The following is a 17,764-nucleotide window of genomic DNA, read 5'->3' on the forward strand; positions in this document are numbered from 1 at the left end:
AAACTAATCATGACCCCACGTAAATTACGCTTTTTTCGAACGGCGCATTCGCGCGCATGCTCAGTATCACGTCGAATTTTCAAATTAAATTACGCCCGCTCAATACCTAGTCGACGTGAACGTAACTTACGTCCAGCCCCATTCACGGACGACTTACGCAAACGACGTAAAACACGACGCTGTTCCGCCGTTTCCGAAGTCCATACCTAACATGACTTACCCCTGCTTTATGAGGGGTAACTTTACGCCGGCGTATGTCTTACGTAAAAGACGTAAATAAATTGCGCCGGGCGCACGTACGTTCGTGAATCGGCGTATCTAGTTTATTAGCATATTCTACGCAGAAATCTACGGAAGCGCCACCTAGCGGCCAGCGTAAATATGCACCCTAAGATACGACGGTGTAAGAGACTTACGCCGCTCGTATCTTAGCCGAATTTATGCCTAACTGATTCTAAGAATCAGTCACATAGATACGACGGCTCTCATTCGGACTTTCGACGGCGTACATGGCGCTACGCCGTCGTAAGTCCTTTGAGAATCTGGGCCTATAAGTTCTATATGTCTGACCAACAAGAGGGACAACACAGGAGAGGTTTGGTACAAAAGCACAACAAGGCCTTAATTTTCTTATTTTTTTGGTGACAACAATGGACCTGCGTCTCATGTGTGGAAATGAACGCTTGTTGTCACCAGAGGTAGAAGGCGGGAAGCGGACATCTTGTTACACCCACAGGAGTGGGTTTCAGAGTTATTTTTCACAGTAAACTCAGCTTATATAGTGAAATCCGGTATATTGAAATCCGTCAGGCTGTTTTGATGTTGATATTTGAAAGCAGCAGTGTTCTGTCAGATTAGCAAACCTTTGAGATTGCCAAGCTTCCTGCCGCTTTTAAAATTCAACATCAAAACAGTCCGTCGCATAAGCCGAGTTTACTTTGAAAAATAATCCTGAAATGCAAGCCTCTTGTGGGTGTAACAAGATGTCCGCTTCCTGCCTTGTCACTGTATGTTTACTGTGGAGGAGTGCGGGGTGTAGCAAGATGGCGGCAGGTTACAATTTCTGACAGGTCGCCCATTCTGACTCAACACTGGCCTGACAGGGTGACAACACAGGAGCAAAGTTGGGAGACAGGGACAGTGTGTTGTCACCCTGTCAGGCTGGCTCACTCTAGTGACAACGCCGGAGCATAGTTGGGAGACAGGGACAGTGTGTTGTCACCCTGTCAGGCTGGCTCGTTCTGGTGACAACGCCGGAGCATAGTTGGGAGACAGGGACAGTGTGTTGTCACCCTGTCAGGCTGGGTCGTTTTGGTGACAACGCAGTAGCAAAGTTGGGAGACAGGGACAGTGTGTTGTCACCCTGTCAGGCTGGCTCACTCTGGTGACAACGCCGGAGCGTAGTTGGGAGACAGGGACAGTGTGTTGTCACCCTGTCAGGCTGGCTCACTCTGGTGACAACGCCGGAGCGTAGTTGGGAGACAGGGACAGTGTGTTGTCACCCTGTCAGGCTGGCTCACTCTGGTGACAACGCTGGAGCATAGTTGGGAGACAGGGACAGTGCGTTGTCACCCTGTCAGGCTAGCTCACTCTGGTGACAACGCCGGAGCAAAGTTGGGAGACAGGGACAGTGTGTTGTCACCCTGTCAGGCTGGCTCGTTCTGGTGACAACGCCGGAGCATAGTTGGGAGACAGGGACAGTGTGTTGTCACCCTGTAACAGGAAGAAGAACCTTTATGGCAGGATCACTAGGGATTATTTTAATGAAAGCTGATTTATAAAGACTTTTTGTGGTGACATTAGGCATCCATGGGATAGAAGGGAACAGGTTCCTGCTGTGTTTGCATTGTGTGATGAGACACTGTGCTATACACACAATGGGATGTATAGACATGGTAATTATTGGACAGTCCATACAATACAAGGATAAAGAACAGTGGGGATTGGACAGTCCATACAATACAACAATAAAGTCCATACAATACAAGGATAAAGACCTGTGGGGATTGGTCAGTCCATACAATACAAGGATAAAGACCAGTGGGGATTGGACAGTCCATACAATACAAGGATAAAGTCCATACAATACAAGGATAAAGACCTGTGGGGATTGGACAGTCCATACAATACAAGGATAAAGACCTGTTGGTATTGGACAGTCCATACAATACAAGGATAAAGACCTGTTGGGATTGGTCAGTCCATATAATACAAGGATAATGACCAGTGGAGGGACTGGAACCATACTGGGGTCTCTTTGGGCTAGATTCACATAGATTATCTTTAGATCCGCGTAATCTATGTGATTTACGATCCGCCGGCGCACTTTTGCGAGGCCAGTGCAGTATTCACAAAGCACTTACCTCGAAACTTGCACCGTCGGATCGTAACTCCCCCGGCGGAATTCAAATTCCGCGGCTAGGGGGAGTGTACAATTTAAATCAGGCGCGTTCCCGCGCCGATTTAACTGAGCATGCGCCGCCGGCGGAATTACCCAGTGCTCATGCTCCAAATGACGTCGCTAGGACGTCATTGTTTTCGGCGGCAACGTCGATTGCGGCCATCCGTATTCCAGACCGACTTACGCAAACGACGTAAAAAATGTAAAACTCGGCGCGGGAACGACGGCCATACTTAACATTAGCTACCCCTCATATAGCAGGGGTAACTATCCGCCGGAAAAAGCCGAACGCAAACGACGTAAAAAAAAAAAGCGACGGGCGGGCGTTCGTTTCTGAATCGGCGTATCTCCTCATTTGCATATCCGACGCGTAAAAGAGCGAGGCGACACCTAGCGGCCGGCGGGAGATTGCAGCCTAAGATCCGACGGTGTAAGTCACTTACACCAGTCGGATCTTAGGGATATCTATGCGTAACCTGATTCTTATGAATCAGTCGCATAGATACGACCGACGGATCTCAGAGATATCAGAGAGGATCAGGAGATCCGCCGTCGTATCTCTTTGTGAATCTGGCCCTTTGTATACTGGGGCCCAGATTCTCATACATTAGCGCTGCTCCTGGGCAGCGTAATGTATGAGCTCTACTTTACACCGCCGCAGGTCTACAGGTTTACATCCTGATTCTCAGAACACTTACCTGTAAACTTGCGGCGGTGTAGCGTTAGATTGCTCGGCGCAAGCCCGCCCAATTCAAATGGGGCGGGCACCATTTAAATTAGGCGCGCTCCCGCGCCGAGCGTACTGCGCATGCTCCGTCGGGGAAATTACCCGACGTGCATTGCGCTAAATGACGTCGCCCCGACGTCATTTGCCTAGATGTATACGTAAATGGCGTCCAGCGCCATTCACGGACGTCTTACGCAAACGACGTAATTTTTATTGAATTCGACGCGGGAACGACGGCCATAGTTAACATTGGTTGCCCCTGCTAATTAGCAGGGGCAACCTTACACGTCGGGTACGCTACGCAAACGACGTTAATTCGCTGCGTCGACCTCGCGTATGTTCGGGAATCGCCGTACTTACCTCATTTGCATAGACGACGGGGAAAAAGCGACGATGCGACACCTAGCGGCGGGAAAAAAAATTACTTTTAAGATCTGACAGCGTAACAGCCTTACGCATGTCAGATCTAATGGGTACCTATGCGCAACTGATTCTGAGAATCAGTCGCATAGATACCCGGGGCCAGATGAGGTGTTACGACGGCGCTAATGGTGTTGCGCCGTCGTAACGCCTTTGAGAATCTGGCCCTGGGAGTTTTGAACCCCCCCCCCCCCCATAAAAGATGCTAAACATTCTCTGAATCCCATGCAATGAATAATATGAGTACTGGGCCGGTATAGCGCCCAATATCCCGGACCAGTGACAAGTGCAGTCAGGATTGATCTTTATTACATAACACTAGGAGCTGTCTGAGCACATTTCAGTCTCCTCAGAAACCCGCGCATGCGCAATACGAATCGCAGCTCAGACTTGGCGCATGGGCAGTGCAGATCCGACGGGAACCATTCTCGGCGCAGCACCGGCTCTGCGCATGCGCGGTGTTTCTTCCAGCCTGTGGCGCAGTCCGGGCTGAGGCAGCGGGTGAGGAGGATGGGGGACCCGGGGGGTGATGTGAACTCCAACCTGCTCATCTCCACCGGGACCGGGGACTCCGAGCTGGACAACGCCGTCTACCGCTGGCTGCAATGGGACAAGGTGAGGCACTGCACCTAGACTGACACTGTACACCGCTACTACACTGGGACTGACACTGTACAGTGCTACTACACTGGGACTGACACTGTACAGCGCTACTACACCGGGACTGACACTGTACAGCGCTACTACACCGGGACTGACACTGTACAGCGCTACTACACTGGGACTGACACTCACTGTACACCGCTACTACACCGGGTCTGACACTGTACACCGCTACTACACTGGGACTGACACTGTACAGCGCTACTACACTGGGACTGACACTGTACACCGCTACTACACTGGGACTGACACTGTACAGCGCTACTACACTGGGACTGACACTGTACAGCGCAACTACACTGGGACTGATACTGTACAGCGCTACTACACTGGGACTGACACTGTACAGCGCTACTACACTGGGACTGACACTGTACAGCGCTACTACACTGGGACTGACACTGTACAGCGCTACTACACTGGGACTGACACTGTACAGCGCTACTACACTGGGACTGACACTCACTGTACACCGCTACTACACTGGGACTGACACTGTACAGCGCTACTACACCGGGACTGACACTGTACACCGCTACTACACCGGGACTGACACTGTACAGCGCTACTACACTGGGACTGACACTGGACACCGCTACTACACTGGGACTGACACTGGACACCGCTACTACACTGGGACTGACACTGTACAGCGCTACTACACTGGGACTGACACTGTACAGCGCTACTACACTGGGACTGACACTGTACAGCGCTACTACACTGGGACTGACACTGTACAGCACTACTACACCGGGACTGACACTGTACAGCACTACTACACCGGGACTGACACTGGACACCGCTACTACACCTAGACTGACACTGTACAGCGCTACTACACCGGGACTGACACTGTACAGCGCTACTACACTGGGACTGACACTCACTGTACACTGCTACTACACCGGGACTGACACTACAGCGCTACTACACTGGGACTGACACTGTACAGCGCTGCTACACCGGGACTGACACTGTACAGCGCTACTACACTGGGACTGACACTCACTGTACACTGCTACTACACCGGGACTGACACTACAGCGCTACTACACTGGGACTGACACTGTACAGCGCTGCTACACCGGGACTGACACTGTACAGCGCTACTACACTGGGACTGACACTGTACAGCGCTACTACACTGGGACTGACACTCACTGTACACCGCTACTACACCGGGACTGACACTGGACACCGCTACTACACCTAGACTGACACTGTACAGCGCTACTACACCGGGACTGACACTGTACAGCGCTACTACACCGGGACTGACACTGGACACCGCTACTACACCGGGACTGACACTGGACACTGCTACTACACCGGGACTGACACTGTACAGCGCTACTACACCGGGACTGACACTGTACAGCGCTGCTACACCGGGACTGACACTGTACAGTGCTACTACACCGGGACTGACACTGTACAGCGCTACTACACTGGGACTGACACTCACTGTACACCGCTACTACACCGGGACTGACACTGTACAGCGCTACTACACCGGGACTGACACTGTACAGCGCTACTACACCGGGACTGACACTGTACAGCGCTACTACACCGGGACTGACACTGTACAGCGCTACTACACTGGGACTGACACTGGACACTGCTACTACACCGGGACTGACACTGTACAGCGCTACTACACTGGGACTGACACTGTACAGCGCTGCTACACCGGGACTGACACTGTACAGCGCTACTACACTGGGACTGACACTGTACAGCGCTACTACACTGGGACTGACACTGGACACTGCTACTACACTGGGACTGACACTGTACAGCGCTACTACACCGGGACTGACACTGTACATCGCTACTACACTGGGACTGACACTGTACAGCGCTACTACACTGGGACTGACACTGTACAGAGCTACTACACCGGGACTGACACTGTACAGCGCTACTACACTGGGACTGACACTGGACACTGCTACTACACCGGGACTGACACTGTACAGCGCTACTACACCGGGACTGACACTGTACAGCGCTACTACACTGGGGCTGACACTGTACAGCGCTACTACACTGGGACTGACACTGTACAGCGCTACTACACTGGGACTGACACTGTACAGCGCTACTACACCGGGACTGACACTGTACAGAGCTACTACACCGGGACTGACACTGTACAGAGCTACTACACCGGGACTGACACTGTACAGAGCTACTACACTGGGACTGACACTGTACAGAGCTACTACACCGGGACTGACACTGTACAGAGCTACTACACCGGGACTGACACTGTACAGAGCTACTACACCGGGACTGACACTGTACAGCGCTACTACACTGGGACTGACACTGGACACTGCTACTACACCGGGACTGACACTGTACAGCGCTACTACCCTGGGACTGACACTGTACAGCGCTACTACACTGGGACTGACACTGTACAGCGCTACTACACCGGGACTGACACTGTACAGAGCTACTACACCGGGACTGACACTGTACAGAGCTACTACACCGGGACTGACACTGTACAGAGCTACTACACCGGGACTGACACTGTACAGAGCTACTACACCGGGACTGACACTGTACAGAGCTACTACACCGGGACTGACACTGGACACCGCTACTACACTGGGACTGACACTGTACAGAGCTACTACACCGGGACTGACACTGTACAGAGCTACTACACCGGGACTGACACTGTACAGAGCTACTACACCGGGACTGACACTGTACACCGCTACTACACTGGGACTGACACTGGACACTGCTACTACACCGGGACTGACACTGTACAGCGCTACTACACCGGGACTGACACTGTACAGCGCTACTACACCGGGACTGACACTGTACAGCGCTACTACACTGGGACTGACACTGTACAGCGCTACTACACTGGGACTGACACTGTACAGCGCTACTACACTGGGACTGACACTCACTGTACACCGCTACTACACCGGGACTGACACTGGACACTGCTACTACACCGGGACTGACACTGTACACCGCTACTACACTGGGACTGACACTGTACAGCGCTACTACACTGGGACTGACACTGTACAGCGCTACTACACTGGGACTGACACTGTACACTGCTACTACACTGGGACTGACACTGTACAGCGCTACTACACTGGGACTGACACTGTACAGCGCTACTACACTGGGACTGACACTGTACAGCGCTACTACACTGGGACTGACACTGTACAGCGCTACTACACCGGGACTGACACTGTACAGCGCTACTACACTGGGACTGACACTGTACAGAGCTACTACACCGGGACTGACACTGTACAGCGCTACTACACTGGGGCTGACACTGTACAGCGCTACTACACTGGGACTGACACTGGACACTGCTACTACACTGGGTCTGACACTGTACAGCGCTACTACACTGGGACTGACACTGTACACTGCTACTACACTGGGACTGACACTGTACAGCGCTACTACACTGGGACTGACACTGGACACTGCTACTACACTGGGTCTGACACTGTACAGCGCTACTACACTGGGACTGACACTGTACAGCGCTACTACCCTGGGACTGACACTGTACAGCGCTACTACACTGGGACTGACACTGGACACTGCTACTACACTGGGTCTGACACTGTACAGCGCTACTACACTGGGACTGACACTGTACAGCGCTACTACCCTGGGACTGACACTGTACAGCGCTACTACACTGGGACTGACACTGTACAGCGCTACTACACTGGGACTGACACTGTACAGTGCTACTACACCGGGACTGACACTGTACAGCGCTACTACACTGGGACTGACACTGTACAGCGCTACTACACTGGGACTGACACTGTACACTGCTACTACACCGGGACTGACACTGTACAGCGCTACTACACTGGGACTGACACTGTACAGCGCTACTACACTGGGACTGACACTGTACAGTGCTACTACACCGGGACTGACACTGTACAGCGCTACTACACTGGGACTGACACTGTACAGCGCTACTACACTGGGACTGACACTGTACAGCGCTACTACACCGGGACTGACACTGTACAGCGCTACTACACTGGGACTGACACTGTACAGCGCTACTACACTGGGACTGACACTGTACAGCGCTACTACACTGGGACTGACACTGTACACTGCTACTACACCGGGACTGACACTGTACAGCGCTACTACACTGGGGCTGACACTGTACAGCGCTACTACACTGGGACTGACACTGGACACTGCTACTACACTGGGTCTGACACTGTACAGCGCTACTACACTGGGACTGACACTGTACAGCGCTACTACACTGGGACTGACACTGTACACTGCTACTACACTGGGACTGACACTGTACAGCGCTACTACACTGGGACTGACACTGTACAGCGCTACTACACTGGGACTGACACTGTACAGCGCTACTACACTGGGACTGACACTGTACAGCGCAACTACACTGGGACTGATACTGTACAGCGCTACTACACTGGGACTGACACTGTACACCGCTACTACACTGGGACTGACACTGTACAGAGCTACTACACTGGGACTGACACTGTACAGCGCTACTACACTGGGACTGACACTGTACAGCGCTACTACACTGGGACTGACACTGTACAGCGCTACTACACTGGGACTGACACTGTACAGCGCTACTACACTGGGACTGACACTCACTGTACACCGCTACTACACTGGGACTGACACTGTACAGCGCTACTACACTGGGACTGACACTGTACACCGCTACTACACCTAGACTGACACTGTACAGCGCTACTACACTGGGACTGACACTGTACAGCGCTACTACACTGGGACTGACACTGTACAGCGCTACTACACCTAGACTGACACTGTACAGCGCTACTACACTGGGACTGACACTGTACAGCGCTACTACACTGGGACTGACACTGTACAGCGCTACTACACCGGGACTGACACTGTACAGCGCTACTACACCGGGACTGACACTGTACACCGCTACTACACTGGGACTGACACTGTACAGCGCTACTACACCGGGACTGACACTGTACACCGCTACTACACCGGGACTGACACTGTACAGCGCTACTACACTGGGACTGACACTGTACAGCACTACTACACTGGGACTGACACTGTACAGCGCTACTACACTGGGACTGACACTGTTCAGATCTACTACACTGGGACTGACACTGTACAGCGCTACTACACTGGGACTGACACTGTACAGCACTACTACACTGGGACTGACACTGTACAGCGCTACTACACTGGGACTGACACTGTACAGCGCTACTACACTGGGACTGACACTGTACAGCACTACTACACCGGGACTGACACTGGACACCGCTACTACACCTAGACTGACACTGTACAGCGCTACTACACCGGGACTGACACTGTACAGCGCTACTACACTGGGACTGACACTGGACAGCGCTGCTACACCGGGACTGACACTGTACAGCGCTACTACACTGGGACTGACACTGTACAGCGCTACTACACTGGGACTGACACTCACTGTACACCGCTACTACACTGGGACTGACACTGGACACTGCTACTACACTGGGACTGACACTGTACAGCGCTACTACACCGGGACTGACACTGGACACCGCTACTACACCTAGACTGACACTGTACAGCGCTACTACACCGGGACTGACACTGTACAGCGCTACTACACCGGGACTGACACTGTACAGCGCTACTACACCGGGACTGACACTGTACAGCGCTACTACACTGGGACTGACACTGTACAGCGCTACTACACCGGGACTGACACTGTACAGCGCTACTACACTGGGGCTGACACTGTACAGCGCTACTACACTGGGACTGACACTGTACAGAGCTACTACACCGGGACTGACACTGTACAGAGCTACTACACCGGGACTGACACTGTACAGAGCTACTACACCGGGACTGACACTGTACAGAGCTACTACACCGGGACTGACACTGTACAGAGCTACTACACCGGGACTGACACTGTACAGCGCTACTACACTGGGACTGACACTGGACACTGCTACTACACCGGGACTGACACTGTACAGCGCTACTACCCTGGGACTGACACTGTACAGCGCTACTACACTGGGACTGACACTGTACAGAGCTACTACACCGGGACTGACACTGTACAGAGCTACTACACCGGGACTGACACTGTACAGAGCTACTACACCGGGACTGACACTGTACAGAGCTACTACACCGGGACTGACACTGTACAGCGCTACTACACCGGGACTGACACTGTACAGCGCTACTACACTGGGACTGACACTGTACAGAGCTACTACACCGGGACTGACACTGGACACCGCTACTACACTGGGACTGACACTGGACAGAGCTACTACACCGGGACTGACACTGTACAGAGCTACTACACTGGGACTGACACTGTACAGAGCTACTACACCGGGACTGACACTGGACACCGCTACTACACTGGGACTGACACTGGACAGCGCTACTACACCGGGACTGACACTGTACAGCGCTACTACACCGGGACTGACACTGTACAGCGCTACTACACCGGGACTGACACTGTACAGCGCTACTACACTGGGACTGACACTGTACAGCGCTACTACACTGGGACTGACACTGTACAGCGCTACTACACTGGGACTGACACTGGACACTGCTACTACACCGGGACTGACACTGTACACCGCTACTACACTGGGACTGACACTGTACAGCGCTACTACACTGGGACTGACACTGTACAGCGCTACTACACTGGGACTGACACTGTACAGCGCTACTACACTGGGACTGACACTGTACAGCGCTACTACACTGGGACTGACACTGTACAGCGCTACTACACTGGGACTGACACTGTACAGCGCTACTACACTGGGGCTGACACTGGACACTGCTACTACACTGGGACTGACACTGTACAGCGCTACTACACTGGGACTGACACTGGACACTGCTACTACACTGGGTCTGACACTGTACAGCGCTACTACACTGGGACTGACACTGTACAGCGCTACTACCCTGGGACTGACACTGTACAGCGCTACTACACTGGGACTGACACTGGACACTGCTACTACACTGGGTCTGACACTGTACAGCGCTACTACACTGGGACTGACACTGTACAGCGCTACTACCCTGGGACTGACACTGTACAGCGCTACTACACTGGGACTGACACTGTACAGCGCTACTACACTGGGACTGACACTGTACAGCGCTACTACACTGGGACTGACACTGTACAGCGCTACTACACCTAGACTGACACTGTACAGCGCTACTACACCGGGACTGACACTGTACAGCGCTACTACACTGGGACTGACACTGTACACCGCTACTACACCGGGACTGACACTGTACAGCGCTACTACACTGGGACTGACACTGTACAGCGCTACTACACTGGGACTGACACTGTACACTGCTACTACACCGGGACTGACACTGTACAGCGCTACTACACTGGGACTGACACTGTACAGCGCTACTACACTGGGACTGACACTGTACAGTGCTACTACACCGGGACTGACACTGTACAGCGCTACTACACTGGGACTGACACTGTACAGCGCTACTACACTGGGACTGACACTGTACAGCGCTACTACACTGGGACTGACACTGTACAGCGCTACTACACTGGGACTGACACTGTACAGCGCTACTACACTGGGACTGACACTGTACACTGCTACTACACCGGGACTGACACTGTACAGCGCTACTACACTGGGGCTGACACTGTACAGCGCTACTACACTGGGACTGACACTGGACACTGCTACTACACCGGGACTGACACTGTACAGCGCTACTACACTGGGACTGACACTGTACAGCGCTACTACACTGGGACTGACACTGGACACCGCTACTACACTGGGACTGACACTGGACACTGCTACTACACCGGGACTGACACTGTACAGTGCTACTACACTGGGTCTGACACTGTACAGCGCTACTACACTGGGACTGACACTGTACAGCGCTACTACACTGGGACTGACACTGTACAGCGCTACTACACTGGGACTGACACTGTACAGCGCTACTACACTGGGACTGACACTGTACAGCGCTACTACACTGGGACTGACACTGTACAGCGCTACTACCCTGGGACTGACACTGTACAGCGCTACTACACTGGGACTGACACTGTACAGCGCTACTACACTGGGACTGACACTGTACAGTGCTACTACACCGGGACTGACACTGTACAGCGCTACTACACTGGGACTGACACTGTACAGCGCTACTACACTGGGACTGACACTGTACACTGCTACTACACTGGGACTGACACTGTACAGAGCTACTACACCGGGACTGACACTGTACAGAGCTACTACACTGGGACTGACACTGGACACTGCTACTACACCGGGACTGACACTGTACAGCGCTACTACACTGGGACTGACACTGTACAGCGCTACTACACTGGGACTGACACCGTACAGCGCTACTACACCGGGACTGACACTGTACAGCGCTACTACACTGGGACTGACACTGTACAGCGCTACTACACTGGGACTGACACTGTACAGCGCTACTACACCGGGACTGACACTGTACAGCGCTACTACACTGGGACTGACACTGTACAGAGCTACTACACCGGGACTGACACTGTACAGAGCTACTACACCGGGACTGACACTGTACAGCGCTACTACACTGGGACTGACACTGGACACTGCTACTACACTGGGACTGACACTGTACAGCGCTACTACACCTAGACTGACACTGTACAGCGCTACTACACTGGGACTGACACTGTACAGCGCTACTACACTGGGACTGACACCGTACAGCGCTACTACACCGGGACTGACACTGTACAGCGCTACTACACCGGGACTGACACTGGACACTGCTACTACACTGGGACTGACACTGTACAGCGCTACTACACTGGGACTGACACTGTACAGCGCTACTACACTGGGACTGACACTGTACAGCGCTACTACACTGGGACTGACACTGTACAGCGCTACTACACTGGGACTGACACTGGACACCGCTACTACACTGGGACTGACACTGGACACCGCTACTACACTGGGACTGACACTGTACAGCGCTACTACACTGGGACTGACACTGTACAGCGCTACTACACTGGGACTGACACTGTACAGTGCTACTACACTGGGACTGACACTGTACAACGCTACTACACTGGGACTGACACTGTACACCGCTACTACACCGGGACTGACACTGTACAGCGCTACTACACTGGGACTGACACTGTACAGCGCTACTACACCGGGACTGACACTGTACAGCGCTACTACACCGGGACTGACACTGTACAGCGCTACTACCCTGGGACTGACACTGTACAGCGCTACTACACTGGGACTGACACTGTACAGCGCTACTACACTGGGACTGACACTGTACAGCGCTACTACACTGGGACTGACACTGTACAGTGCTACTACACTGGGACTGACACTGTACAGCGCTACTACACTGGGGCTGACACTCACTGTACACTGCTACTACACTGGTACTGACACTGTACACCGCTACTACACTGGGACTGACACTGTACACCGCTACTACACTGGGACTGACACTCACTGTACACTGCTACTACACTGGGACTGACACTGTACAGCGCTACTACACCGGGACTGACACTGTAAAGCGCTACTACACTGGGACTGACACTGTACACCGCTACTACACTGGGACTGACACTGTACAGCGCTACTACACTGGGGCTGCCACTCACTGTACACCGCTACTACACTGGGACTGACACTGTACAGCGCTACTACACTGGGACTAACACTGTTCAGATCTACTACACCGGGACTGACACTGTACAGCGCTACTACACTGTACAGCGCTACTACATATGAGAGTGCTACTATATTGTCAACGCTACTACACTGAGCTGGAGCTACACTGTACACCGCTACTACACTGTACAACACTACTACATTGTACACGCTACTACATTGGGAGTGCTACTACACTATAACCTGCTACTACTCTGATTCCGGTGTGATATGGGTCTGATTCCGGTGTGATATGGGTCTGATTCCAGTGTGATATGGGTCTGATTCCGGTGTGATATGGGTCTGAATCCGGTGTGAATCCGGTGTGATATGGGTCTGATTCCGGTGTGATATGGGTCTGATTCCGGTGTGATATGGGTCTGATTCCGGTGTGATATGGGTCTGATTCCGGTGTGATATGGGTGTGATTCCGGTGTGATATGGGTCTGATTCCGGTGTGATATGGGTCTGATTCCGGTGTGATATGGGTGTGAATCCGGTGTGATATGGGTCTGATTCCGGTGTGATATGGGTGTGATTCCGGTGTGATATGGGTCTGATTCCGGTGTGAATCCGGTGTGATATGGGTGTGATTCCGGTGTGATATGGGTCTGAATCCGGTGTGAATCCGGTGTGATATGGGTGTGATTCCGGTGTGATATGGGTCTGATTCCGGTGTGATATGGGTCTGATTCCGGTGTGATATGGGTCTGATTCCGGTGTGATATGGGTCTGATTCCGGTGTGATATGGGTCTGATTCCGGTGTGATATGGGTCTGATTCCGGTGTGATATGGGTCTGATTCCGGTGTGATATGGGTCTGATTCCGGTGTGATATGGGTCTGATTCCGGTGTGATATGGGTCTGATTCCGGTGTGATATGGGTCTGATTCCGGTGTGATATGGGTCTGATTCCGGTGTGTTATGGGTCTGAATCCGGTGTGATATCGGAATCAGACCGATATCACACCGAATTCAGACCGATATCACACCGAAAATTTGTTAGCACCCCCAAATATTATGTCTAGAAACCCTAGAAAAATAAATTGGTGGGTGTTGCAATTCTTTGTCGCACAGCGTTTTTTTCAAACGCAATTATTTTGGGCAAAAAATTGACGTTTTTGTATTTTATTTTTATTTACTTTTAAGATACAATGTATTTATTTTGTAGCACTGTTTTGTATCTTCCACTGGTACCAGCACTACTCCCCTTTTATTATTTTTATATCACATACAATAATTTCAGTGGCAATGTGACGTCTTGATCATTGTGGTGGATGTGACGGGAGGAAATGTACAAAATCATCCCGTCTGTAATAAATATCGCATATGAAAAGAAAGTCCACTGTATGTAAGAGGTGTTTATATTGGCTGTTAAAAAGCCCCAAATCCTCATATTGATCTGAGACATTAACCGAGTTCTTGTCGCCATGGTAACCTTTTTGGCTTTGCCATTAAGCTATATAGGGGAGTGACGGGTAGAAAAGAGACAAGTGCAGGGAGGAGTGTGATAGGTTGGAAAGAGACATACAAGTGCAGGGAGGAGTGTGATAGGTTGGAAAGAGACATACAAGTGCAGGGAGGAGTGTGATAGGTGGATCTGATTGGCTGTCACGCTGTAAGGAAACCATGTGCTTGCTTGGCATTCATAGAAAGAATAACAAATATATAGAGCAGGTTGGGTAAGATTGCCAACCTTGGGGTAGATTCCACGTACCTTTTACGGCGGCGTATCTCCAGATACGCCGCCGTAATTCGAAATCCGCGCCCGCGTATCGTTACGCCGATTCTCAAAGGCAGATACACTTAAAAAAAATAGGCTTCCTCCACCGACGTAACTTGATTGCGGCGGCGTAGAATTGTGTGCAATATAACGTTGGCCGCTAGGGGCGCTTCTGTTGTTGTCGAAGTAGAATATGCTAATTACCTAGATACGCCGATTCACAAACGTACGTACGCCAGGCGCAATTTATTTTACGTCGTTGACGTTAGGCTTTTTTAGGCGTAAGGTTGTTCCTGCTATTAGGAGGCGCAGCCAATGTTGAGTATGGACGTCGTTCCCGCTTCGAAATTTGAATTTTTTTACGTTGTTTGCGTAAGTCGTTCGCGAATAGGGCTGGACGTAATTTACGTTCACGTCGAAACCAATACGTCGTTGCGCCGTACTTGGGAGCAATGCACACTGGGATATGTACACGGACGGCAATCACGTCAGGTCATCATATATTTACATAAAACACGCCCCCCCTTCCACATTTGAATTACGCGGGCTTACGCCGGCCCCATTTACGCTACGCCGCCGCAACTTACGGAGCAAGTGCTTTGTGAATACTGCACTTGCTCCTGTAAGTTACGGCGGCGTAGTGTAAATACGATACGCTGTGCCGCCGTATCATTGCGTGCCCCTACCTGAATCTGCCCCCTTCACTCTAACTATTCTTTATCAGCTACCCCCGTGACAATTTATGTAGAGCAAACCCCATACTCGTTCACCTAGGGTGGGGGGCCGGCATCTGGGGGCCCCCTTATTAAAAGGGGGCTCCCGGATTCCGATAAGCTCCCCTCCCGCAGACCCCGACAACCAACGGCCAGGGTTGTCGGTAAGAGGCCCTGTCCTCATCAACATGGGGACAGGTGCTTTGGGGTGGGGGGCCACAGGGCGCCCCCCTGCCCCAAAGCACCGACCCCCCCCCCCCCCATGTTGAGGGCATGCGGCCTGGCGCGGTTAAGGAGGGGGGCGGCTGCTCGCTCGTCCCCACCCCTTTCCTGACCGGCCTGCTGCTCGGATACGGGTCTGGTATGGATTTTGGGGGACCCCCCCACGCCGGTTTTTCGGCGCAGGGGGTGTCTCCTTAAAATCCATAGCAGACCCAAGGGCCTGGTATGCTCCTGTAGGAGGGACCCATGCCGGCGTGGAGTTCCCCCTCAAGATTCATACCAAGCGCAGCTGACACAGTGCACTGCGGTTACCTGCGGTTATGTGCCGATAGCTGCGGAATTTCGCAGATGGACGCATCCAGTTCTATTTTTTTTCTATCCGCACAAAACCGCGGGGAAAAACATTGCAGGTAACCGTAGTGTGTGAATGATGTCGTAGGAAAGCATTGTGTGCTTCTAGCTGCGGTAAAATCCACAGCTAAAAGCACCATTCTATCCGTCCGTGTGAAAGGGGCCTTAAACTCCTCCATCATTGGGATAAGAGGGCTGCCCAGTGCCGGCATGAATGAAACTCCTCACGGAAAGTCGTCCGTTTTCAGCTCCAGTTTACATTGTTCTCTTCATGCAGCTCCTAGTCAGATTCTCTCTCCATCTAATTCAATATGGCTGCTGTCCTCCTGGCCGTCATCCTCCTCTTCACCAGCCCCCATTAGACTGTTCAACAGGTTACCCCCTCCACAGCCAGTAGTAGAAACCAAATAAAGTTTAAGAGGGGCTGTACAAAAAGAAGCCCCCCCCCCCCCTCTCTATTGAAGGATGCTTCTCCGTATACGTTGTGAAAACCACCGATGCACCTGTTTTCGTTTTTTAACCACTTGCTTACTGGGCACATATACCCCCCTCCTGCCCAGGCGAAATTTCAGCTTCCGGCACTGCGTCGCTTTAACTGACAATTGCGCGGTCGTGCGACGTGGCTCCCAAACAAAATTGACGTCCTTTTTTCCCCACAAATAGAGCTTTCTTTTGGTGATATTTGATCACCTC

At 52.1% G+C, this 17,764-nt stretch overlaps 1 protein-coding gene across 1 annotated transcript in view; it reads left to right on the top strand.

Moving 5' to 3' along the window:
* The first annotated feature begins 3,995 nt into the window (after positions 1-3,995).
* Positions 3,996-17,764, top strand: part of PGM2L1 (phosphoglucomutase 2 like 1) — a 153,005-nt gene continuing 139,236 nt past the window's right edge. The window contains exon 1 of the mRNA XM_040339842.1: positions 3,996-4,163. Within this exon, the coding sequence (XP_040195776.1) occupies positions 4,059-4,163 (105 nt within the window). The 5' untranslated portion in view covers positions 3,996-4,058. The remainder of the gene's footprint in view (positions 4,164-17,764) is intronic.

This window comes from Rana temporaria, chromosome 2 (assembly GCF_905171775.1).
Source record: "Rana temporaria chromosome 2, aRanTem1.1, whole genome shotgun sequence".
Classification (NCBI taxonomy): Eukaryota; Metazoa; Chordata; class Amphibia; order Anura; family Ranidae; genus Rana; species Rana temporaria.